Below are 26,359 nucleotides of genomic sequence, written 5' to 3' on the forward strand. Positions count from 1 at the left end.
CTAAGGACCACCATGCTAGGCCTGCTCACTGAGATTACATTCAATTCTGATGTGCACTCAACCTCTCCTAGTGGGTGCCCCACCTTGTGGTTTCAAAAGAAAATGAGACTTCTCCAACAAAGCACAAGGAAAAGGTGCCTGTCTGTCCCATAAGCCTAAAGCTTATTTGTATCCAGCTTCACATGGGGCTCTTTTGACTCCTATCAGTGACTTACAGATTCTTCACAGTTGAGGAACACACAGACCGAATCTAGAAAACAAATCATAAGAATATGGGGGGTAGCTTTTTACATTCCTGTTTGTATGATTTTTTTTTTTATTTTTCTTTAGAAAAAAAAAAACACCTAGGGAATTTACATGGCAAATCATCAGTACTGGGCATCAGAGTAAGAAGAATGAGAATGTATGGAAAATGAATAAAAAGTGGACCGCAGGGAAGAGTCCAAGAGGTTCATGCCCAGGGTCCTTAGGTGTACCGATACTATCCATGCCAGGCTTCCCAGGCTGCCTTCTCTAAAATGGATGGTCACAGAAAGTTGGTCACACTCCAGAAATGTGCCAACAACAATGAAAGTACTTGACAGAAACACAACACTTAATACAGTTCCTCTGTTTTATGCACAGGCTATTTATATTTAACTTTTTCTTTCATAAGAAAAAAAAGTCCAATGGAGTGTGAGAGTCACCACTGAAATTACAATTGAACACCAGAGTAAGGAACTCTAGGCAGCTAGAAAACCTGGGTGCAGGACATGATCTTCACCATCAAAACAAGTTCTGATTAGCCTGACCTGTTCATTCCAGGCTGAAGGGATGCCTGATGCTGGAACAGGCTGACATTTCTTTTGCAACCAAACACCCAGTAGAGCTAGATGGTCCCCAAAACCTTTGCTCTGAACTATCCAAGCCTTGGGCAATGAAGAGGTGGGCAGGCAGGCAGGCAATCTGAATGTTTCTCTTCTAGGTCGGTATCTGGACAGATTTCAAAGGTGCCCATAACAGCTTGGTAATCCACTCTGAAAGCTGCCTTCATTATCTTCCTGACAAATGGGCTGCAAGGAAGAAATTCTTGAGTTTTTCCCACTTAATGCTTTGGATTTCTGGATATAAAATTCAGCCAAAGCCAAAGACATGTGTATGACCGGCAGTGGCCAAAGGTAAGGGGCAGGGCAAGAAAGAACCAGTTGTATAATGCAAAACTAGTGGTACATTCAAGAAGGGGTGAAGAGTGGGCATGCAGCAAGCTGTAGTGCCTCCACCCCAAGTCGCAGTTCCGGTAACCATGTCTGACTCTGAAGGATTTTAGCTCTCAGCTCCTTCGTGGAACTGTTCTCCAACAAGGTAGTTCTGAAATCTCACTTTCTGGTCTCCCCCTGGTTTCAGTTCCTATGTATAAAGTGGTGGTAGTGGGTTCTTGTGGCCTTCTGATGTCATTGTTCCTGATGTGAGTCTGAGTTAAACCTCAGAGTCACGAGGAGCACCATGATGGCCAGGTCCCTGCAGCTGCTTAGTCCTTGGCACCCCATGAGGAAGGCAGAGTATCTTGTATCATCTAATAATAACTCAACCTCCTCAAAATAGGTGAAACAATAACAGAGAGGGTTAGAAGGATGGGTTTTGATGTGAAAGATTATAGGAAAAAGGAAGGTGAACTTATAAGGGGATGGTGCCTGAAATACTGTTGAGGGCAAAGGGACCAGAATAAAAATCTGAAAAATTACAACTTTCTTGTCCCTACTTAAAAAGACAGTTTCCCCGCTCCCCACTTAAAAATCACCACATTTTAAAAGGTGAAAGGTAGGAGAGACTTTGTCCAATTGGCTCTCTTTCACAAGGGGCAGGCTCCACCAGTCCTTTCACTGATTCTGTTCTTATCTGGTTAGCTCCTGCCACCTCTGTACCAAGGGGTACAGAAAGAGAGAGACTCCTATGTTTCCTACCAGTGTCTCACCTTCCCCACCAAATGCAGCCAAAAAGGAGGAGGAAACCCAAAGACTAAAGTGCAAAGATTTCCATCATAGTGTGCATCATAGATTGGGGTGGATCAAAAGAAGGAACAGGTTTGGGTGGGCTGACAGATACAGTTGACCCCAAAGCTACAGCTGTGTGGGGTGGGGAAAAAAGTATCTCTAATGAGCAAGTCTGTAGAATGCATTCACCTTTGCCCAGGGGCTACTCAACATCTTATCTCTTTTCACAGATATTGCCATCTTTATCCTAGAGGGGCAAGTACTGTGAGCCACATAAGAAATATCGCAGCTCTAAAAACGTGACCCAAAAGGAGAGAAAAATAGTATGATCACCCCAGTGGTAGTGGCTATGGTGAGTAGAGAAGACTTAGAGTTGGAGGGGGAGGGGAGAAAGAGGACAAGATTTTAAATGAATGGGTTTCCTTTTTTAAGAGAAGAGATAGATGAAAAGTCTTAGATGTAGTATCTCTCATGTAGAGGAGTTGGTGAAGACTCTTGGGACATCAGAACTAAGTGCTATAAGAAGGGAGCTCCTCTGCTTAAGGGGGAGTAAAGATATAGGATCGTGGAATAGGGTGCTGGACTGAGAACCCCTGCCAGCCATATTATGGTGTATAGGCAGGGGGTGGTTGGAACTGATTGATGACCTCATACTCCGCTGGATATGGCTCATTCTCTTCCATCTCTGATAGCAGCTCCAGGGCCTGCTCCTCTTCTTCAGTGGGATAATGGCGCAGAAGGTTGGCAGCTGTGGCCAGGATGGAGGCCCCTCCTGCTCCTGCTACCAAGTAGAAGCTGACGGCAAAGGTGACATAGACCTGGGAGCCATGGTACTTCTTGTGCTGCTGTTGCTGAGCCAGGATGAGCTCTGAAGCCCAATAGCAGAAGCCAATCACTGTGGCACACTGAAGGACTAGGCAGGAAGAGAAAAGAAAAAATGAGATTAATGCCCATTGTGGAGCTGTTAACACCTGAGATCTGAGCTGCTGACTAACAATAATACACTGTGAGAAGATGGTATAGTATGGGAAAGGTGGCCAGGACTGGCATTCACTCATTAAGATGAGAGGTAGTAGGTAGGGAAAGCCCTTGATCTGTCAGTCAGTCACTCCAGGCACCATTCAGTGTGCAGGATACATTTCTTTGCTCAATTTCTGTTAGCTCTCTGATTGTCTCCTGTTAGGCAAACAGAGTTACCTGTGAGGATGTGGGCAAAGGCATAGCGGCGGGTGATCTTCAGAGCAGGGTGCTTGGGCCCAAAGACATCAAGTAGAAAGGCAGAGAGGCTACACAGGATCCCCAAGAAGCAAAAGGCAGCAATGACACGGAGTAGTAGCACCGTTTGGGGATTCATGCAGAAATCTATTTGGGGAGAAAAGTGATTTGAGAATCAGACCCTTCTGTCTAGACTTCCTCCTCAGACTCTCTATGAAGACTTTCAAAATGGTTTTTCCTTATGACATGCCTGCGCACCCTTCCTTTTCTCCACCTCCCGGCTTCATTCAAGTTCTAGTTAAAATCCCACCTTCTACAGTAATTCTTTTTTGATCCTTCTTAATCCTTCCTTTTGTTGAAGATTTCCAATTTCTCTGGTCCACAGCTTGTCTGTACACTGCTGTTTGCATGTTGTCTCCTCATCAGATTGTAAGCTCCTTTTGCCTCTCTTTGTATCCAGAGGGCTTATCACAGTGCCTGGCATACAGTAGGTAATTAATACATGTTGACTGACTCTCTGAATCTCAATCATTTTCCTGGTTCTGCTCACCTGATGTGTATCAATTGAATCAAGATGAACAATACAAGTCTCTCCAGGTTTCTCTGGAACTATCCCTTTTGTTATTTCTTATATCATTATAACCTGACAGGTGTGAGGTAGCTTAGATTTCCTAGAGGATCTTCTGATCATTCTTTGCCCATCAACTTCTCCTTTTACACATGAAGAAATGGAGGTCCAGAGCAGGGAAATGACTTACCCAAAGTCATGCACATAAGTAGTAAGCAGCAGAGCTGATAGCCATGTACAAGCATATAATTATGATGTATATAAAGTTAACTTCAAGAGGAAGAGAGTGAAAAAAGTGGGAAAGTCCCTCTACCCTATATCTGCCTATGCTCTCCTCCTCTGAGAACCTTCCCTTTAAGAATGTCCAGTGCTTTCCAGGCCTCTACCCCTAGAAGGCCTCAGGATTGGTACCTTCAACTTCTGGTGGAGGGCAACGGCTGTCCTTTCTGCTTCTAGTTGTATTCCCAATGCTCAGTACAGTGCCCGGCACATAATAAATGCTTAATAAATCCTTGTTGATTTAACACACCTGAGCTGGGCTTTGAGCCAGGCATTCTACAGGGAAGAGGGGAGAAGGGAATACACTTCAGACACAACACGGGGGACCCCTGTGCAAAGATAAAGGCTGGATGGTTGTTGTTTGTCCTTCATTCTCTAAGAGGACCATGACATCAAGATGATGACATGACTTGCAGTTGACTTTGATTTGAGTGAGAGAACGCTGTTCAAAGTCACCAGCTTCACTTTCTTCTCCTGAGCCATCTGGGTCCAGTGGCCTGATATTCATCAGGATGACTGGAGATGGCCCAGGATGCAATGGGAGACCCTGGCCCTTTCAGGCTAAGGTCTTATCACCTTCACACTTTGAGTGAGATACACCCATTCAATGAGTGGGCTTCTTTAAGTAGTTACTCAAGGGATGGCCCATTTAATAAAAAAAAAAAAAGTCAAACAGGGAGAAGACCCTCAGGGTTCCTGGGTAAAAGAGAAACAATTACTATTTAGTAATTACATTCACTCTGTTCCAGGTAAGTGGGGTCTTGTCCAGTTTGTGAAGTCCAGAGTGAACTGAGTTTAAGGCTTGATCTTTGGAATGTCATCACCAATGGACAGCTAGCTGGAATGGAAAGAATACAAGACAGAAAGAAAAACGAGACAAGACTGAAAAGGTAGATGGAAGCCTGATTGTGGAAAGCTTTAAATGCCAGCCCGAAAGCTTTTTAATTTTATCCTTGACAACAATGAGTCAGATTGGTTTGGGAATATCAATTTGAATTGTCCTAGTTGTCTCTCATCTCTCTCATAGGATAGCCTGTCAGATGCTTAGAGCTATAGTTTAATTGCTCCTAAATCTTTTCTCCAGGCTAAACAGAGAGAACTCTGCCCCTAGCTCTGGTCCAAACAAGAAGTTCTCAGGCTCTGCCCAAGATATAGAGGACAAAGGTCAATCAATATCAACGAGAAACCAAAGTTCCTAACAACTACTTCCCTTTCTAATAAGCCTAGTCTAAATATTCCAGTGGAGAATCTTTAAAGTAATAAGCAGTCTAAGTCTCCCCAACCTGAAATACATGTGATCTTTTCAGATGAGGGTATTCTACTACAAGCAGGCACCACCCAGCAGACCCAGCAATCAGTTATCTGAACACCAAGGTTCTCCAAATCAGCAAAATCTTTCATTCCAATTAAAGACCTAGGTGTGACTTTGCTTTCAGAACAGATGTATTCTTGAAAAGTGTGAAATTCACACAATTCACATTTGTAGATTGAATCCATTTTCCAACTAACTTACTTTATAACTACAGAAAAGAATTTTTTAAAATGGCAACAATCTTTATCAGTGGCTCTTAATGCTTTAGTTAAGTTTTATTGTCCATTCTCTGTCAAATAATTACTAATAGAGAGGAAATATGGGTAACAACGGAGAGTAGTTGGAAAGCACCACAATCTCTGGATAAAATTCTTACCCTTTTTATAAAGTGACTAATTACTTCGGAATAGATCTAATTTGTAAATTCAAACTTTGAATCAACTTTCCTTAAAGCAGGACCCCTGCCATGGACCAAATGTGAGGTTGGTGACCTTCCATTGAGCTAAGAATGGTTTTTTGCATTTAAATTTGTATTTAAATTGTATTTTAAAATGCAAAAGAAAAACCAAGACCCCAAACCACTTTGTTTCAGCTGTACAAAAACAGGCAGTAGGGCAGACTTGGATCTCAGGCTGAAGTTGGCTGACCCCCCTTTTACAGTATCACTTCCTTATAAAGGGCTAGTTCTGAGAAGCTGGTTAAGACCTGGAGTGGTTACACTTTAATCCAGCTGGAAGCAGCTAAGTGGTGTAGTTGATGAGTGCTGGGCCTAGACCTCAGTTCAAATCCAGCCTCAGATGCTTACTAGCTATGTGACCCTGAGCAAGTCATTTTACCTCTGCCTCAGTTTCCTCATCTGTAAAATGGAGATAATAATAGCACCTACCTCCCAGGGTTGTTGTGAGGATCAAATAAGATAATAATTGTAAAGTGCTTACCACAGTGTCTATCACATGAGAATTGCTATATAAATGTTAGCTATTATTTAATATAATAATAATAATTACTATTATCATCCAGGATGGCTGCATGCAATTTATTCTGTTCAGGTTAACATGACCTTCTATTATGGTGACTACAATTCAAATTCCAAAAGGAGAATGAACTTGTTTACAGGGTTATAGGAACATATTGTGTGGAGCTGACTTCCTTGCTTTAATGAAACTTCCTCAACCGGGCAGCTGGAGAGAAAAATCTTTAAGAATACAGAATGAGGAAGATTTGTTTTCAGGAGGGTTTGGGGAGGCTAAATTGTTGCAAGGGCAAATATATGTAACTTCTGTTGCTGCTGAAGAGAAAAAAATTCATTTCCTAGACCAAATATTTTTAACAAGAGCTCAGAACACTTTTGTTTGTCAGTCAATCAGCAATCTAGGGAATATTAAATCCTTACTATGTGCTCAGTGCTGGGGATATAAAGAAAGGCAGAAATATGCACCCCCTCACCCAAAAAAAAAAAACCACACCAGTGTCTCCTCTCAAAGAGCAAACAGTTTAAAGGAGGAGACAAAAGCAAACAACTCTGTACTAGACAACTCCAGACAGCATAAACTAGGAGTGGCCTCAAAGGGAAGACGTGAAAATTAAGGAAGACTGAAAAAGGCTTCTTACAGGAGCCTCAGCTTAGCTTGAACTTGAAGAAAGGCAGGGAAAGTGGTGGAGGGGAACAAGGGGACATCCCAGGCATGAGAGATAGCCAGAGGAAATGCTCAGAATCAAGGGATGGTAGAGACCAGGTCGCTGGAGTACAGAGTACACAGAGTGGCATACATGTAAGACGACTAGACAGGCAGAAAGGGACCAGATTAGGAAAGGTTTTAAAAGGCAAACAGAGAATTGTATTTTTGATCCTGTAGGTGACAGGGAGCCAGTGGAGTGTACTGAATAGAGAGGGCGTGTGTGTGTGTGTGTGTGTGTGTGTGTGTGTGTGTGTGTGTGTGTGTGTCTCAGACCTGTGCTTGTACTTTCAGAAAATTACATCTCAGTGGGGGATGGACTGAAGGGTGGAGAGATATGAGGCATGGGAGAGGAACCAGAAGAAGTACTACTGCAGCTGTGAGATGATAAAGCCCTGTACACCAGGGTGGTGACAGTGGCAGAGGAAAGAAAGGAGAATATATGAGAGATGTTAAGAAGATATAAATGACAGTTGACAATTGATTGGATTGGGCAGGGGGCATACATAGTCAGGGGCTGAGGAAAACACTTGTGTTTTAAGTCTCAGTAACTGGAAAGACAGTGGTTCCCTTGACAGCAATAGGGAAGCTCAGGAGAAGGGAAATAGTTTGATGGGAAAGCTCCTGAGTTCTGTTTTGAACATGCTGCATTTAAGATTCCTATGGGACATCTATTTTGAAATAACTAACAGGCAATTGATGATGCAGGACTGGAGCTCAGGAAAGAGTCTAGGGCTGGATAAATAGACCTGCAGAGAAAACATCACTGAGCCCATGAGAGCTGATGAAGTCATCAAATGAGAGGCTAGGGAGGAAAGAGAAGAGGACCCAGAACACACCTTGGAAGAAACACAAGGTTACTGGGTGTAACATCAATGAAGATCTGGCAAAAGAGAATGAGAAGGGACAGTGAGACTTGTTGGAGAAGAACAAAGAGACACCAGAGTCCCAAACATCCAGAGAAGAGAGAGGATTCAGAAGATGCTGCTGAAGAAGAGTCAAATGATGCAGAACTCAAGAAGAATAAAGACTGAATAGAGGCGATTAGATTTGACAACTAAGAAATCACTGATAACTTTGAAAAGAGCAGTTTCAGTTGAACAATGAGGCTGGAAGCCAAACTTGCAAAGCATTTCAAAGAGAATGACAAGAGAGGAAGTGGAGACACCGATTACATAGGTTTTCTCAAGTTCATCCACAAAGGGGAAGAAATATAGAATTATGGTTGGCAGGCATGATAGCATCAAGTGAGAATTTTTCAAGGATGGGAGAGCCTTGGGCAGGTTTCTAGGTGGCAGGGAAGAAGTCAGTAGATAGAGAGAGAATGATGATTAGGGGATAATGGTGGGAGCTGGAGAATACAGTAAGGGATGGAATCAAAGGTGCAGGTAGATGGACTGGCTCATCAAAGATTGGAGTGAAAGAGGAGATAGTGGGGAACCATGTCAGAGGGATAAGAGGGAAGGGAGAAGAGGGTGGCCTCAGTGAAATGTCCTGATTCTTTTGGTTAAAGTATGAGGTGAGGACCTCAGCAGAGAAGGGAGTCAAGAGGCAGTGGTGTGAGAAGTTTGAGAAGAAAAAATTGTGGTGAGTAGAACAGGGAAACATCTAAGGAAGAGGAAAAGACTGGCTTCCTGTAACTTGAGGTCCCAGTTGAGATCAGCTAGCATAAATTTATAACGGACCCAAATGAATAGATACAGAAGAGACAGACAATGGGATTAAGTGATCCAAGGTTCAGGTCTGGCAGGGAGCGACTGGCAAAAGGACTAGGGAGCTAGAGATGCAAGAGCAGAGGATAAAGTTAAACTGGTTCACTAAGGGGTCCAGACTGGGAAAGGAGGACCATGTAGCCAGAGTAGGAGAAGTGAGCTGGGATGGAGTGCAACTGGATGTCATGGTAGGAGGGCTAAAGTATAGAGAGAGCTGGAAAAATAAAAGAGGATCAGATTAAGGAGATATAGTTACTTGACATGGAAGGAGAAGAACTGTGGATAATCAATGTCAAGGGGATGATGCTATGTATAGCTCAGGTCAAGTGGAATAGGAGCTGAGTGGTCTGAAAAACTGGGAAGTGAGGGTATCTGAGGAAACATTAACAAGGATGCTGAAGTCCTCTAGAACGGGGGAAAGAGTTGAGGCAGACAGGAAGACAGTGAGTCTGGAACTGAATTAACGTAGAAGGGAGGGAAAATGTCCTTGGGACTAGTAGGTAACAGCCACTTGAATCTGGACTGAATGATAAATCTGGATTGAATGACCTTCAAAAGAAGAAAAGTTCTGCTTTTTAAAAGCTTTGTGACTTTGGACAAATCACTTAACCTCTCTCAGGTACACTTTCCTCAGAATCCCTATCCCACTATTAGTGATACAACAAACAAAATCAATTTAGTTACATTTTGAAAGAGAATAGTTAATTGGAAAAAAAAATTCTTTGCAACAAGTTTCTCTGATAAAGAGAAATCAAAGATCCATAAGGAACTAATTCAAATATATCAGAATGACAGCTGTTCCTCAAAAGATACATGATCAAAGCATATGAACAATCAGTTCTTTAAAGAAAAAATCCAAGCTATCAACATCCATATAAAAAAAATGCTGCAACTCCCTAATAATTAAAGAAATACAAATTATAACAACTTTGAGGTTCCAGCTCATACCTATCAGACTGGCATTGAAGATGGCAAAGGAAAATAACAATTGTTAGAGGGTCTTTGGGGAAACAGATATGCTAATGCACTGTTCATGTACCAGAGTGCTCCAACCATTCTGAAAAGTTATTTAGAACTATGCCCCCAAATGCACATTTGTACTATGTATACCCTTTGGCCCAGCTACAACTCTATAGCCCAAAGAGATCAAAAAGGAAAAAGACTCAAATGTATGAAAATATTTATGGCAGCTCTTTTTGTTGCAGCAAAGAACTGAAAACAAAGTAGGTGCCTAGCAACTGGAGAATAGTTTACCAAAATATGGTGTATGAATCTAATACGATATTATAGTTTTGGAGAATGCTGGGAAGATTTGTATGAATTGATACAAAATTATTTATACAATAACAACGTAATAAAGAAAAACAACTTCGACCAACCATGATTCCAAAGATAGGCAAAGAAGTCATTACCCACTTCCTGACAGAGGGGTGACAGATTTAAGGGTGTAGAAGTAGACATATTTTTTGAAAGAGCAAATTATATATTTATTTTACTTGTCTATGTTTATTTTATACAAGGATTGTGTTTTCTTTTTTTTTTTTTATGGTTGGGATATAATGTAGGAGAGGAGAAAAGGAACTATTTCTAAGAGTGCCAAAAAAAAAAATTATGGGTCATTATTCTTAAAATGCACAGAAAAGAAATGAAGGAAGTTCAGAAGGAAACAGATAATCAGCATGGCTTTGAAAATAATATGACTTCATTATATACTTAAAATTTTTTTACAACTCAATTCTATCTTTAATTCCAAATTTTCTTTTTCATCCTCCCCCACTCAATAAGAAGACAGTGCATTAGTATACCTGTTTTCCCACAACCCCTCCAGAATTTGTCATTTTTCTTTGTCCTCTTAGCCAGTCAAGCAAAGCCAATATATAGATAGGCGGTGAAGTGGATAAAGCACCTGACCTGGAGTCTGGAAGTCCTAACTTCAAATCCAGTCTCTAACACTTACTAGCTGTGTGACCTTGGGCAAGTCACTTAACCATCTTTGCCTCATGTTTCCTCATCTGTAAAATGAGCTGGAGAAGGAAATGCCAAACCACTCCAGTATCTTTTTGCCAAAAAAATACAAAGTGGGGTCACAAATAGTCAGATAGGACTGAACAACAACAAACAGCCAACCTGATGGGTGTAAGGTTTTAATTTTTATTTCTCTAATTGTTAGTGATTTAGAGCATTTTTTCATATGGCTACTGATTGCTTTACTTCTTCCTCTGAAAACTGCTTATTCATATCCTTTGACCATTTTACTATATACTTTTAAAGAACAAGCTGTACATAATAGATATTTGCATTTTTACACATAACTCTCCTTTTCTTTCTATTTAGTATATGGAAATATTCTTTTTTTGGCATAGGTTAAATTCAGAAAAAAAATGTAAAGGGTGGTTGTTTGGAACTGAAATGAGTTCATGAATATGAAAATATTATAAAAACTTGAAATGACTATATAAATATAAGATGGTATGTTATTATAAAATCTGGTCCTCTCAGGAAAGGACAAAATTAGAACAAATGATTACTTTGGGGCAGGGGGAAGAAAGGAGAAGAGAGATAAAAATTTAATTTTTAAAAAATAAAAAGAAAGCAGTGGGGATTGAAAGAAGCTTCTTTATTTTAATTTAAACCAATTGTTCTATTCTATTCTACTCTGACATGAAGACAAGTCCCTAGTGGATGTCATCAGATTTTGTTCTTGAGTTCTTTAAGCTGGTGGGCATAACGAGACTGCCACCTCTGGCCACACAAAAAGGTCTGTTGTCATCTGTAACAGGATCCTGGGGAATTGACTTTGCCCAAGGTCACTGGTGAGTCACCAATCTGGTCTTGTTTTGAAAGCTCTGGCTCTTCCTGTCTGCCTGTTCATCACTCCAGTCACTGCCTTACTCAGACAGACTGCAGGCGAAATGCCTAACTTTGCTTCAGAGTAGCTCCCTTTTCTTCTTCCCTCTGTCTTACTGGCGCCCCTGTCAACTTCAGGTTACTGCCTGACAGATGGGAAAAACCTCTGATGGACTCAGTTCCTCTTAGCACTAAGAAGACCCACCTGTTTAGTCTTTTTTTCTCCACCTTGATTTGACTGAATCCAAGACAGGGAGCTGACACTTGATCCTAATAGTCTTCTGAGGGAGTCTGTCACCATAGTAACCAAAAAGTCAAAAGGAAATATATAAATCTGGTCTTGAATGAACTAAAGGCACCTGGAAGGATCTAGCTACACATATGCCAACTAAACCTCAGATGTACTGTCAAATCCCTGGAAGATACTTGAAATTCCAATGGCTGATCATCAACAATGATTCATCAAGCAACAAATCTCAACCTTCCGCATTCCTAAAAGATGTTACTCCTGAAGCTGTATCCAATACACCACCCAGCAAACAGACCTGGGAATTAAAGAAAGCTTTTCCATTTGAGAGTCATCATCACTTTAGTCTTTCTTTGAAGGATACCCTAACCTCTTTGGAGCACAGGAAAGCTGAAGATATCCTTTGAGCTGGTCCTAACCCTGATTTCTCTATACAAGGCAGGCCTTCGATTAGGGGATTTGAAGCAATTTAGGATGACCCGAATGAGATCAAACTAGCCTGTATTTGCCAGTCTCCAAAGCTTCCTGAATCATTGCTTAAAGCTAAATATTTCTCCCTGTAAAACACTAAGCCTCAACATCAAAGTAGCCAAGAAGATAAGGACGACAGCCTTGACTGGCTTTGGAAGATACTAAACTTGAAAAAGAAAAACCCTGGATAGCTCTAATTTAATGAAGAAGAATTCCCTTCTGATTCAGTCCAAGGCTAACTGTCCATCTTTCCCCAATCATCTACAAAGATTTCCCAGGGTTTCTTCCTCCTTCAGGAACTAATTAAATGAAAACAGATTTTCAACCGGAGGCTTTAATAACCTTCCCTTTTGTTGGTATGTTCAGGGATAGGAGAAATCCTGGATTTCTATGACGCACTAGGACAATCTTTCAGAGTCCCCCAAAGAGCTGGAACCAAGACTAGGCTATATGTTCATTAATCTGGTTCTCTTATGGGCTACAAAACTCCTATGGGCTTCAGCATAAAAAGGAAAAGGAAAGTAAGTATAAAGTAAGTAAGATACACTACCAGATACTCGTCCCTTCTGGCTCTCTCCTACTGCTTTATTTTTTCTAATGTCTGTGAGTGGATAACTGGATATCATTCCCAATGTCAAATTTATTCACCAACAGGCCTTGTATGATTCTAGCATGAAGAAGATAAAAGAGGTGGTCCTATTTACCAAGTTATTATGTAAAGAAACTATAATAAAGGAAAAGTTCACTGCACTGGTCTTTAATATTCCTATTCAATATGATCCAATTTTTAAACATATTCAATACTTAATTTGTCTTTAATGTTTCAATAGACTTGTAACGTTAATGCTGCAGGAGGCAATACATCCACACACCTTTTATCCTGTGTTACTGGCATTCATGACCTCACAGACATCTTCCATAGAAGATCTACCCAAAGTATGAGAGGCCTCTCTCTTAACATTCTGCAGGGATCAGTGAAGCCTTGGGGCTCTCCATTTATGATTTCTCATTATCAGGACATGAGTGAATCACCTCCTTTTTATGAAATCATACTGTATTATATACTTTTTTTGGAAGAGACAAACACATAAACAAGGGAAATCCTATATACCTAATTTATATAGTGGATCTTCAAAATGCCTGTGACAAGGATCCACAACCAAACTGAATTAACGGAATTGCTGGCAATGGGAAAGCTTTGTTTTTGACAAGGGGCAATCTTAATAGGGAAATGAAAAATGGATTAAGAAATGTAAAAAAGAGGGTATAGGGTACCATACTAGAATAAATACTGGAGTCAAAAGACCTAGGGACTCTATTCTTGTTCTAATTAGGAGTGTGACGTTAGGCAAGTTACAATTACTTTTGGTCCAAGTTTCTTCAGCTGTAGAATGAGAAGTCAGGATTAAAGTATTCACTTCACTTTTATCCAATAACACTTCCAATGTTAAAATTTTATTCCACAATTCTCCCATGAATGATGGTATACAGGGCACAGAAAGTAAAATTTCCTGATAGCCAGATGCTAAGCTCTCCCAATTGATGAAATACAAAACAATAAACTATAGGAAAACATCACAAAGTTAGAAAAATGGCATATGACTTTTAATGTGGAACAATTATACAAACCATACTTACAAACATACTTACATTACATACTTAGTTTGTGATCTGAGCTATCAGATATGTACCAGGAAAGAGATCTAAGTGCTGTCCCAAAACCGTTCCCTGAACAGATCAACCCAATGGGCCAATGTAGTACTGTGTATCACCAGGGAGAAAAACTGAATTTGTTACACAGTATACGTAGAAAATCATAGTACGTCTACATCTCGACAGCTGCGTGAAGCCTGGGCTTCCTAAATAAACATATCATCAAGTTGGGGAAGGATCTAAAGACAACTAAAGCAATCAAGAGAATTGAAAGGTGGTGAAAAAGATGAGATTTTTCAGCTTGATAAGAAGGGAAGGGCAGGGCAACATACAAAGATATGCAACGGTCAGCAGAGAAACTTGTTTATATATTTCTCAAAATAGGAGAAACAATCCCTTGAGTTTGAAAGAGTCAGATTCCTTAAGTGTTATGGGATAAATATAAATATGAGAAAGTTTAAGACTGGCCTAAAAATACATTGACATCATGTCTATAACGTGTTAAAAGCTGGGGATATTGAGGATCATAGATAACTTTTTAGATTAAAGTCAAAGGAAGGATGTCTATGCTTCCAAACCAAACATTCCTTAATGCCACTGTCAGAGACAATGACGGTCAAAACAGAATGCTAGCATAATCCGATATAACATCTGTTATAGTCTTATAGTGTACAAGGACACTTTTGTAAGGGTTATGAGGAAAACTGGCTGTCCTGAAAACTGTAGACTGCTACTGTCAATGAGTCACTAAAACAGATCTGGCTTCTAAAAGTATTTGAGTGAAAAGCAGAATGCCCAAATTCCATTCACGACTCCACCACAGGAACACACAAATCACAGGCATATGCACCACAGACACAAACACCCTCTTGTGGGCCTTGGTTTTCTTCTATGAACAAAGAAAGGAGGATAATCTGTTTTCTTCTATCTCACAAGAAAGGTAAAGAGGTAAAAGGAATCAATCAACTGAGCTTGTTAGGTACAATGTAACATTTCCAATAACCGCAACATTTGACCGAATTTACATAGAAAAGAGGAAAATGACATTTCATTCAGAGAGGCCAATAAGTGAAGTACAAGATACCTTAAGCACTACTGAAAGTCCTACCTCACTATCAGATAACCATCAGGAATCCTTCCTGTACCCTGGTAATTTCCTAATTGGCTCCCTTTTACTTATTCTCTTTCTTTTAGGAAGAATCCCAATCAACCAGAATCTTGGAGCTGAAGAGTCCTCAGAGGTCACCTCGTCTAAGCCCCATCTACAGAAGCCTGGACAAGTGGTCGGTCACCCGACCACTCTGTGGAGCCCTCCAGGGATGAAGAAGCCACTAAAGCGGCCCGATTCGCTTTCTGACAGTAATAATGACAATTCTGAAATGGTAAGGGTTTCCTTGGATGCTGTCAAAATCCGCATGTTCCAGCTATGGAGTATGCCATAGAGGTTGTCTAAATAGAATGAAAATTAATGAACTGGGTCGCCTCAGACAGAGCCACCTGGTGGGCACCAGCACGGGAAGGACGGCTGCCCCCACAGGCTCCGGCTCCGGCTCGGCTCCGTCCATCCCCCGGCCCCTCCCCCACCCAGGACGTCGGGAGCATCCTTACCTTTGAGCAGGTCTGGGTCCACATAGCCCAGCACGTCGGCCACTCCCAGCTCCTGCCGGGAGCAGGTGCCCCCATGGATGTGCAGCCAGGCCGGCTCGGCCAGCGCCGTGCACAGGGCAGTGATGGACAAGGCCCCCGGCAGCGCGGAGGCCAGGCTCCGCTCGGGCTGCTTGGGCAGGGCGCTGCCCCCTGGGCCTCTCCGCCGGCGCCCACCGGGCAGCCCTGCGCCTCCCGGGGCGTACATGCCGGGGAGCCCGCCGGGCTGGGCCCGATCCTTGGGGACTGATCGCTCGCTGCTCGCCCGCTGCCGAGCCTCAGCTGACCGAAAGCCTGGGTGAGGAGAGAAAAGGAGGGTGCTGTGGGGGGCGGCCCGGCTCGCACCCTGGCACAGCGGGGGGGCGGAGTCCCGGCGCTCGGCGGAGAGGGGGGCCCGAGCCCGTCACTCCAGCTGGGGGAGGGGGGTACAACCGGCAATCCCAGGACAGCCCCCATCCCCCGGCCCATCCATCCATCTACCCATCCTTCCGCTCACCTCTTACCGGGGGTCGCGACACGCAGCTCCGGGCCCGTCACCTCCGCTCCCCGCCCCGGGTCCGCCCGCCAGGTTCCCCGGCCGAGCGATCCCGGAGCCCTAAACCGCAACGCCCGGACTCGGCCAGAGCCCGGTCCACTTCCGGCTTCCTCCCTCCGCACCCCGCTCCCCGCCCCCACCCCTCCTTTCCCCGGCCCACTCGTCATGACGCCGCGTGCGTGTTTCGTAAGCCTCCTCCCCTTTCCTCCCCTCCCCCCACCCCGTCTCTGCTGCTCCGGTATTGCATCCAGGGACTATTCGGGCTCCGCCGGATCCTGTTCTGGGAAGAGTCCGCTTAGCTGCGAACGGAGTGCCAGCCGGCCGCGGCTCGTGAGGCAGCAGAAGAGCCGATCGTGCTTCCGAGGCCCCAGGCGACAACTACAACTCCCAGAAGGCAGTACGGCAGCCGGACCCTGCGGGCACTACAGTTCCCAGGAGACTTTGGGGCCCAAGAGCGGAAGTGGCGGGACCCTGGGGGTCGCCGCGGGAGTCTGCAGGCGAGTTACTGCTAGAGTTCCGACCGGACCTTGACTCGGCCTCCTACGGGGCGGGGGGCGTCGGAGTGCAGCCGAGCCGGAGCTCCGCCATGAAGGACTCCCTGGTTCTCCTGGCCCGCGTGCCAGCCCACCCAGACTCCCGCTGCTGGTTCCTGGCCTGGAATCCTGCCGGGACCCTGCTGGCCTCGTGCGGCGGTGACCGCAGCATTCGCATCTGGGGCAAGGAGGGTAAGGCTCTGTCTCCCCGCCCCCCTCCCTTCGGGGCCCTCGGCCTCCCCTGCCCCCCGCCCCCAAATCGGGCGTAGTGATAGCACGCACCAGCGCTTCAGTTCCCGAAGCTCTGGGCGCTCCCTAGTCGAGTGAGGGAAGATTACGGGGTGATCCTCGTCTCCGAGAGGTTCTGATAACACGCCCTTGATTCCTACTGTCAGCAGAATTCGAACCCAGGTCTTCCCGGCTCCGAGCTTTTGCACGTCACGCTACCTGCCTCCCCCCACCATCCTGGAATTGTTCCCCAGATTCCTCCCCTCCCCCATCCCGCCAGTCACGTCCCTCCACCGCCCCCCAAAAGAAAAGTGTGAGGTCCCCGCGGTGCTCTGAGGTGAGCCCCTCCTCCGCACGCCCCGCTCCTGGCTGAGGCTGTCCCCGCATCCTTTCTCCCCAGGGGACAGCTGGGTGTGTAAGTCTGTTCTGGCCGAGGGTCACCAGCGCACCGTGAGGAAGGTGGCCTGGTCCCCCTGTGGGAGCTACCTGGCGTCGGCAAGCTTTGATGCCACCACCTGTATCTGGAAGAGGAACCAGGACGAGTTCGAGGTAACTAGGCTGGAGAGCAGGCTGGAGAGCAGGCGTGAGTACCACGGACAGGTTCTTCCAGCTTCCTGGCAGAGCCCGCCTGTGCTGGGCATTCTTCATTCATTTCAATTGAGCGTTTAATATAGTATTCATTATTACTTATTCCCTGAGTGCTAGGCACTTTGTAGGAGGGGAGGCTGGGGCTGTAACACAGCATGCAAATACAGATAAATGCAAAATGTATACAAATAATTATCTAAGATGGAGGAAGGGAAAAGGCAGTGATTGGGAGGATCAAGAAAGGCCTTCCTGGACCCTCTCCTTTCATTGACTTTCACCCACTATACTTTCCAGTGTGTAACCACCCTTGAAGGACATGAAAATGAAGTAAAGTCAGTTGCTTGGGCCCCATCTGGTAGCCTTTTGGCTACCTGCAGCCGGGACAAGAGTGTCTGGGTCTGGGAAGGTGAGTAGCATGGCTTGGGGGAGAGTTAAGAAAGGGGGTGGATTGCCTCCTTGTTAAATGTTGCCTTGATGGGTTTGGCTGTTGGGCTTACAGTGTCCTTACCTCCTACAGTTGATGAAGAGGATGAATATGAATGTGTCAGTGTTTTGAATTCACATACACAGGATGTTAAACATGTGATATGGCACCCTAACCAAGAGGTAAGAGTCTGGGGTAGGGGCATCTCTTGGCACAAAAAGTATCTGAATATGGGACTGCTGAGATGCTCTCATGTTAAACAGTCTTAATTCTATCCCTCCTGAACTTGGACTCTGTTGTGTTGCAAACTGAAACCTTGAAGCTACTCTTAGAAATGGCCTTAATAAAGCCCCTCCAAGCTGTAAAAGTCTGTGGGAAATAGTGGGAAGAGATAGTGGTCATTCCATAACTCCTTAACATAGGCTGCTTAGATGGTACAGTGGATAAATTTGGAGTCAGAAGACTTGAGTTCAAAGCTGTCTCAGACCTTTACTAGCTTTGTGATCTGCCTTAATTTTCTCATCTGTAAAACAGGAGTGACGATACCTGTCAAGATCAAGAGAGATGTGTAAATGTGACACCTGTGATGTTTGCAAATCTGAAAGCACTATACAGATGCTATTCTAACATCCCTAGCAATGTTGATATGTCCTGTGTATGCTCCTTCTAGCTGTTGGCATCAGCCAGCTATGATGACACGATAAAGCTATACCGGGAGGAAGAGGATGACTGGGTATGCTATGCTACCCTGGAGGGCCATGAGTCCACAGTATGGAGCTTGTCCTTTGACCCCAGTGGCCAGCGCCTGGCATCTTGCAGTGATGACCGCACTGTGCGCATTTGGCGCCAGTACCTACCAGGCAATGAGCAGGGTGAGTTGCCAGAAACTTAAGGCAGAGAATGGTTTCTCTTAAGACTTGGATTAGAGTCCTCTGGAGAACATCTGCTACAAGAAGTAACTTGGATGTTTTTCAAACTAATTGGAGACTTTTTTTTTTAACAGGAGTGGTCTGCAATGGCTCTGACCCTACCTGGAAGTGTATCTGTACCTTATCTGGCTTCCATTCTAGAACCATCTATGATGTCTCTTGGTAAGTCACTCATTCATAAAGCTGGTACATGCATATGCTGCACTGCCTTCTGCTCATTGGGATTGAGCCAGATTGTTGATTTTGCCAGATGTGGCCAGTACTGGCCTGATATAACAAGTGCACAGTAGTCTCTAGTCTGGGAGTATTTAGAAAGAAGGTGTGTAGGCCTGGAGATCACCTTGATTTGGGCTATGATGATATGAATACTATTTCTCAGTCATTATAACTATCAAAAAATGAGTGCCTCTGTGTCTGGAGTATATGGTGTTATTTCCCTTATGATATATTAAGAAAGACTGGAAAGTAGTTTCAGCACAAATTCTGGTTGAGTTCTAGACCTCTGTATTGAAAATAGCTTAGGGGACCTTTCCTTCAATCTCTGCCAAGCTAAAACTACCTCTAAAATTGCATATAATAATGTTCATAGAGGTTTAGAAAAGTTAGGATTATATGGGTTGATTTCTATTCTGCTCAAGGAAGACCGTGAGTAAAACTTGTGGCTGAATTCTAAGGGAGACTGGAATTGAGAGTCCAGGTTGGGAAAACTAGTACCTCCCCCAACATCACGATTCCACTTCCCCAACATCACGATTCCACTTCTGCTTAGAATTGACCTATGCATTGAAAAGCAACATCTTTCTTCCTAGGTGTCACCTAACAGGGGCCCTGGCCACAGCCTGTGGTGATGATGCCATCCGGGTATTTGAAGAAGACCCCAGCTCAGACCCTCAGCAGCCATCATTTTCCCTAACAGCTCACCTACCCCAGGCCCACTCCCAGGATGTGAACTGCGTAGCTTGGAACCCCAAGGAGCCAGGGCTACTGGCCTCTTGCAGTGATGATGGTGAGATGGCCTTCTGGAAATACCAGCAACCAGAAGGTCTCTAAGGCCCTTTTCGCCACCCACATCCTCTGAAACTTTTAGCAGAGGGATAATATTGACTTTTCCCAGAGGGGAAAAAAATGAGAATCAGTTTTCCCAGTCTACATAAAAAGCCTGAAGAAGCACAGTGCCCACTTCACTCTCTTCATGTTTGAACTTAATCCCCTGCGCTAGAATCACTAATTTTTCCATCCTGCAACTTGGGGCCTGCCCCCTAGTTCAATCGTGTAAAATAAAATGTTTTAAAAATCTTATCCTCAGCTTTTGTTTGCATTCAGGTGGGTATGGAGTATTAATTACTTAAATATCTATACTATGTATATGTCCAATTTCATTTTGGGAAATTCCCACCAAAGTGAATAAATTGACTATTTAAAAGAGAGTGACAGTACTGGATGCTAGAAATACCTTTCAGTACACCTTTAATCACTTCTCTTCAGCTCTGTATCTCAGTTTCCCAAGCCATTTTTGCCAGCCTTATGACCACTGTAAGTATTCATGACCCATAGAAAAATTTCCAGCGACTACAGGGAAGCTGGGAGTGGACCAGCTCAGTAGAGCTGGTTCTGCTCAGATTTAGGAATAAGAGTGGCTCATATTCTTATTAGCACCTTCTTGTCCATTTATCTATATAACAAGTTATATAAAGGATAAATTTAGGAAATAATCTCAGAAGGTACTAACATCGGGGACCAGGAAAGGCTTCTTGCAGAAGGCAAGCAGGGCCAGAACTCAAGTGTGCCTTGCACTCCACAACCTGTTTTGAATGGAACCCAGGAATAACTCACTACCAAAAATGTTCAAGTCTCCTTCAGATCAAATTTAGCATGTTTTCCAGCTCCACATGCTTTCGAAGAAGTTGCGGAAGATAGCAATTCAAGGAAATCCACAGATTTAGCACATCCAACTTTGGCTTCTCAAACCTGCCTGGATCATCTACTTAAAATAATACTGTGCATATGAGCTGAAAAGAAGTGAAGAAAGCTGTGTGTAAAGCTCTATGTAATAATATAATATGACTGTACTATATGGCTCACTGGGCAATTTATGCTGCCCCCTGGTGCTTGGAAACTGCAGGACTTCATAATGCTGACCAGCCTGTAGGATGGCTGTTCCAAGGAAGCTAGGGTACTAGTGGCCAACATGTTACCCTGATTTGAATTAGCCACCCCTGTCATCCCCTAAACCACAAACCCAGTTTCTGACCTGACCTCATTTCAGTTAATGAGGAAGGTAATAAGTGAGAACTTGAACCCTGACCAAAAATTCTGGAGTGGTTACCTGAGAATAGCAATTGGCCTCATAATGCATTTACTTGTACTGAGGAGTTACATCTGGCCAATGGAGCAGGATGGAATACCTACCTTAGGCAAGGGGCTGTCCATGAACCTTTACTACTAAACAGAACCCTTTCAAAAAGTAAAGATAGTCAAGTCAGGGAGTCTTCAAATAATTTTACTAGAATATTCAAAACTCAAAAAAAGACCTACAAAGAACCACATTAAAAAAAACTGTACAAGTTCCATTCTTCAGCATAGCCAACAAAAACCAGTAGACATTTCATATTACTAAGGGGATTTAGGGCTAAACAAAATATAAAGGATGAAAATCATGACAGCTAAGCCAACACTAGCATGATTCCCTCACATATCAGATCTTTGAAAATCCAGGGATTGAGACAACTACACATTTTAAATCCTAGTTTTCTGTGAGACTAAATGAATTCCCTGGGACTCAGTCAGAATCACTATCACTTTCTGCTTCCTTCACATCCACACTGAATTTGTATTCCTGGTCACATCCCATGTAGGCATCACTCATAAAGTAGAGAGTGTAATTATGGGCACCAGTGGCTGGAGCCACAAAATCAAGCTTCACCTAGAGAAGGAAAGAAAGAATGAAGATGAGCAGTTCTAGGATTTAGAGAACCTGCCCTTTCTCTCCACCTCCCTCCAGTACTGCTCCTTCCCCACCAGGTAATGCCTGAACAATTCACTCACCTTGGCTTTCTGCTGTAGTGTCAATCTTTTGATGGAGATGAGGCTATTGGATTTGGAGTCTCCAATCACCACCCACCAGCCCTCCTCACGTTTCTATAAAAGTGAACAAAATAAGGACCTTAATAAACAAAGATAATTCAGTATTCACCACTGTAATGGAAAGAAACATGGAGTTTGAATCCCATCTCTTTATATCTACTAACCATAACTAGATGAGGCACTTCATGTCTTTTAAATCTCAGTTTTTCTACGAAAGAGATAATACTTGTACCACTCACCTCACAAGTTTGTTAAAAGGAAGACTTACATAGCTCTTTAAAGTGACATATAAATGAGGGCAACTGAGTGTGTCAGAGAAAAGGCAGGAAGTTGCCTAAGCTATCCCCAGTTTCCCTCAATACAACTTTAAATCAAACCTCAAAATGAATTCTGGAGCCTCCTGGGGTTCAGCAGGCCAGCTGTGAGGCCTCTAGGACCAGCAGGTGAGCTGCTAGCCCAATCCCCTCCCCTCCACCACACAGTGAGCTACTATGGTGACAGTGAAGATCAAAACACAAACTCGTAAGAGGGCAACAATGTCAACAGACCTATATGCAACACCTCATAAGAGAAATATGAATTGGTCTCAGGCCCAAAAAGTCCTCTTAGAAATGCTCAAAAAAAGATTTTTAAAAAATCAAGTAAGAGTTAGCAGAAAAATTGGTTCAAGTAATGAGAGTTATGCAAGAGAATCATGCAGCTTGATTAAGTAAACAAAAAAAATGAAAAAAAAATGGAGAAAAATTCACTGAAGAAAACATCTCCCTTTAAAAAGTAGAATTGGACAAATGGAAAAGGAGGTACAAAAAGGTAACTGAAGAAAATAATTCCTTAAAAGTTAAAATTGGGCAAATGGGAGCTAATCAAGAGATACCAAGAATCAATCAAAATAATGAAAAATAGAAGAAAATGTAAAATATCTCATTGGACAAATAACTGACCTGATACAAGAGATCCAAAAGAGGTAATTTAAGAATTACTGTACTACCTGAAAGCCATGATCAAAAAAAGAGCCTGGACAGCATCTTTCAAGAAATTATCAAAGAAAACTGTCCTGATATCCTAGACTCAGAGTTAGTAATTCAAAAAAATCACCTTCTGAAAGATCCCAAAATGAAAACTCCCAGGAATATTAGAGCAAAATTCCAGCAGATCAAAGAGAATGCTGTAAGCAGTCAGAAAGAAACAATTTAAATATCAAGAAGTCAGGATTTCACAGGATTTAACACCACCTACATTCAAGAATTGGAGGGCTTGAAATAAGAAATTCCAGAAGGCAAAAGAGCTTGGATTATAACCAAGAATCAACCACCAAGAAAAAATGAGCATAATCTTTCAGGGGAAAAAAAAATGGAAATTCAATGAAATACAGGACTTTCAAACATTGCTAATGAAAAGACCAGAGCTGAAAAGAAAATGTGATTTTTAAATACAAGACTCAAGAGAAGCATAAAAAGGAAATAAACAACCTAAGTTATTCAATAAGGTTAAACTTTAAATCCCTACATGGGAAGATGATACTTGTAACTCTTAAGAACTGTATCTCTATTAGGGCAGTTAGAAAGAATATACATAAAAAAAAGTTAAGGGGTGAGAAAAGAGGACAGCACTGGGAGAAAAGAGAAGAGAGACAGAATAGGATAAATTATATCACATGAAGAGGCACAAAAGACCTATTACAGTTGAGGGAAAGGACAGTGGGGAGAGCATTGTTTGAATCGTATTCTCATCAGATTTAGCTCAACCAGGGAATAACATACACACTCAGTTGGGTATAGAAATCTACTATTATAGTCCTCCACTCAAGTTCTACTCTAGTGAATCAATGGGATGGAGATGACTGGGTTCTCAAAGGTGAAGAAAATGGCACTGAAGGTGAAAATGGTTTTAGATAGGGGTCTAACAATGGACTGGGTGTATAGTCTAAGGGCTAGCTAAAGTTCAGAGAGGTTTATTGAGTAGTGTGGTTGCCAGATGAAGAGTTGCTTTGGCCACAAAAACTCAAAGACTCTTAATAAGGTATGAAGAGGCTGAGATTCAAGATATCTTAATAGCTCCAAAGTATCCATGTATATTAAAGTATGATAACATTTACAGTTAATGCAAGTGTTCAAGGCAGTAAAGTGTGCAACCCCCTCCTTTTTTTAAATCACTTTCAAACTTTCATCAAAAACCATTAAAATAGTTTTTGTTGCCTAAAAGAGAGAACCCCAATATCTAGCACAGTGTCTTGAAAAATTTAATGTTTGAACTGAATTTATTTAATTCAGTTATTCAGACATTCGTGAATCCAGAATATTTTAGTTTCTAACATTGCCAGGTAATTGAAGTATTAGCGAAGAAAACAGGAATCATCTACCTACTTTCCATATCGACTTAAAAAATGAACATAAACTACAGGAAGATATTAAATCAGATACAAGAAAAAGCTTCCTGATGAGGCAAACTGTCATGTTGAGCCAGGGTATCAAATTCAAACAGAAATATGTTCCTATATAATGACCTACAAAACCACACACTAACAGGGTCTATATTGTGTTGTATTTTCATTTTTGCTAAACACATCCCAGTCATATCTTAATCTGGTTCCTGTGGCACTTTGCAATTGTACAATCAATCAGTCAACCACTCAGAATTTGGTCCTGAAACCAGCTCTAGAAATGTGGCTGAAGGAAAGATAGAAGAAAATGGAACTCCCTTCTCATTTCTCCCCAGACCAGTCCTAGCTGCAAGAGGCAGAATAATGCCATGGGGTGGCTTACAATGGCCCCACAGGACTTCTAGCACCATAAATCTGTATTTGTCTTGCATTCCTGGTAAGAAAATACCTCTGCCAACACAGACTGGTATCTATTCTCTAACTTAAAGTTTTAGAAAAGCTAAGGTTATGTGACTTACTCAAGGTCGACACAGTATATGTGAAAGGTGAGACCTGAACCCAAAATGACATATTGGCTTAAGGGATGGTTCTCTAAACACTAGGTAGTCTTGCTTCTTAGAGCAATATAACTAAGTCTAAATATCCTCTTTCTCAATGACTCTAGCTAGTTAAAAAAGGATTCAAACCTGTATGTTAGCAAAACCTGAAAAGCTTACCTGTGGGAAAAGAGGAGCAATGACAGGGCCTGTGACTTCCTCTTCTCGTTCCAGTTGCACCAGCACAACAACCGGCCCACCGCTGCAAGAAAGAAACAGGACATCACCACCCAGGCAGTGCGCTCAGAGAAAATGCAAAGGATGCCTCCCACCCATCTGGACTGTGTATTCTTTCTTAGCATTTCTGGGGTCAGGGGTTAGACCCTCCCAGCTCACCTGCGGATGCTCTCTTTCTCCACCACCTCATAAGACAATTCAATATTGGGATAGCGATTACAAAAGCGGGCTACATCAGCAATCTGGTTGTCTGACAGTTGAAGCAGTGTGTTGCGCTCTTCATCTTCCATCTCCATAATGTCAAAGACACTCTCCACTCCCTGTAACAGAACAATGATAGTTCAGAGAGATCCAGGAGGAAAGAAGGAAAAATACCAATGAAAAGGAAAACTTGCCGTAGGAACTCATTAATTTCACTAACAGCACCAACTCTAACTCCTTAACCAGAGGAAACACTGCCCACAGTTGGGAGGTAGATATGTTACCTCTCCTCGTCTGAGATCTTAATATGTGACCCTTTCATTGCTAAGTGATGATCAGAGGTTTTCTCAGATTACAGCTGGGTTCTCTCGGCCCTTAGATAAGGCTTAAGTCCAGAAAATTTAGCTAGGATGTCAGGTGCTTCCCTCCTCAGGCATCTCCCTGATGCTTCCAGTCTGAGACTCAGATTACCTTGTCTGTGCACCGTTTGATATGGTCAGAGGTGAAGTGTGGCAGCTGCTTCAGATAGGAGTCTTTGGACCACATGGCTTGGGTCACCATCTGAGCCAGTTCCATGGCTGCCAGAGCAGGGCTCAGCCAGCCATTGCTAGAGAGGACATCAACACAGGCTTGAATGAGCCGGATTGCCTACAGAAGGACAAACAAAAGCACATCAGACAAAGAACTGGTGCCTTACTTCCCTCCACTCCCCACACCCTCCAATCACACAGTACCTTACTAAGGATCTCCTCAGTGTCAGATTGCAATTCAGCACTTAGCTGCATACGGGACAAATGGGCCTGGAGCAACAGGTTGGTCTTAACATGGGGGTCATTGAACTTGGGGTTGTTCAGCTTATGAGGCACCTTCTGAGCCAACTGGTAAGAGGAAAAAAGAAATACTGTGAGGTTTAAGTGTCACTGCTCCTTACTCAAAGTAGCCACATAGAAACATTCAGCCCTATGGTTAAATGTTGAAGCCTCACATTTATATTAATAACGAGAAATAGAATTTTTCTATGATAGGTTATTATGGACTTCAAGTGCTTGGTCTGAACACCCTCAGAGCTATGACTAGTGTCCTCTATATC

The 26,359-nt window shown here is 43.0% G+C and overlaps 3 protein-coding genes across 5 annotated transcripts in view; 1 reads left to right on the forward strand and 2 right to left on the reverse strand.

Annotated features, from left to right (window-relative positions):
* Positions 1-599: 599 nt before the first annotated feature.
* Positions 600-16,340, reverse strand: TMEM127 (transmembrane protein 127). Of its 3 annotated transcripts, none has more exons than XM_072634779.1 (4): positions 16,091-16,340; positions 15,559-15,888; positions 3,168-3,332; positions 600-2,883 (listed from the first exon to the last, which is right to left on the reverse strand). In XM_072634779.1, the coding sequence occupies exons 2-4, from the start codon at positions 15,800-15,802 to the stop codon at positions 2,576-2,578; spliced, it is 717 nt and encodes a 238-aa protein (XP_072490880.1). In that variant the 5' UTR covers positions 15,803-15,888; positions 16,091-16,340; the 3' UTR covers positions 600-2,575. The 3 variants fall into 3 exon arrangements, with proteins under 3 accessions (XP_072490880.1, XP_072490882.1, XP_072490881.1); XM_072634781.1 differs by having other exon boundaries at positions 16,098-16,251; XM_072634780.1 differs by lacking the exons at positions 15,559-15,888; positions 16,091-16,340 and adding an exon at positions 3,496-3,686 and having other exon boundaries at positions 2,294-2,883.
* A 105-nt stretch (positions 16,341-16,445) lies between these two features.
* Positions 16,446-20,130, forward strand: CIAO1 (cytosolic iron-sulfur assembly component 1). The gene is made up of 7 exons (XM_072634778.1): positions 16,446-16,854; positions 17,291-17,439; positions 17,773-17,884; positions 17,996-18,084; positions 18,573-18,774; positions 18,906-18,993; positions 19,641-20,130. Exons 1-7 carry the CDS (start codon positions 16,716-16,718, stop codon positions 19,879-19,881), a joined length of 1,020 nt encoding a protein of 339 aa, XP_072490879.1. The 5' UTR covers positions 16,446-16,715; the 3' UTR covers positions 19,882-20,130.
* A 1,180-nt stretch (positions 20,131-21,310) lies between these two features.
* SNRNP200 (small nuclear ribonucleoprotein U5 subunit 200) overlaps positions 21,311-26,359 on the reverse strand; it is a 40,660-nt gene continuing 35,611 nt past the window's right edge. The window contains exons 40-45 of the mRNA XM_072634776.1: positions 26,004-26,147; positions 25,741-25,917; positions 25,228-25,388; positions 25,012-25,093; positions 21,877-21,969; positions 21,311-21,754 (exon numbers count right to left, since the gene is read on the reverse strand). Coding sequence (XP_072490877.1) covers positions 21,611-21,754; positions 21,877-21,969; positions 25,012-25,093; positions 25,228-25,388; positions 25,741-25,917; positions 26,004-26,147 — 801 coding nt within the window. The 3' untranslated portion in view covers positions 21,311-21,610. The remainder of the gene's footprint in view (positions 21,755-21,876; positions 21,970-25,011; positions 25,094-25,227; positions 25,389-25,740; positions 25,918-26,003; positions 26,148-26,359) is intronic.

The sequence above is a fragment of the Notamacropus eugenii genome, chromosome 1 (assembly GCF_028372415.1).
Source record: "Notamacropus eugenii isolate mMacEug1 chromosome 1, mMacEug1.pri_v2, whole genome shotgun sequence".
Lineage (NCBI taxonomy): Eukaryota > Metazoa > Chordata > Mammalia > Diprotodontia > Macropodidae > Notamacropus > Notamacropus eugenii.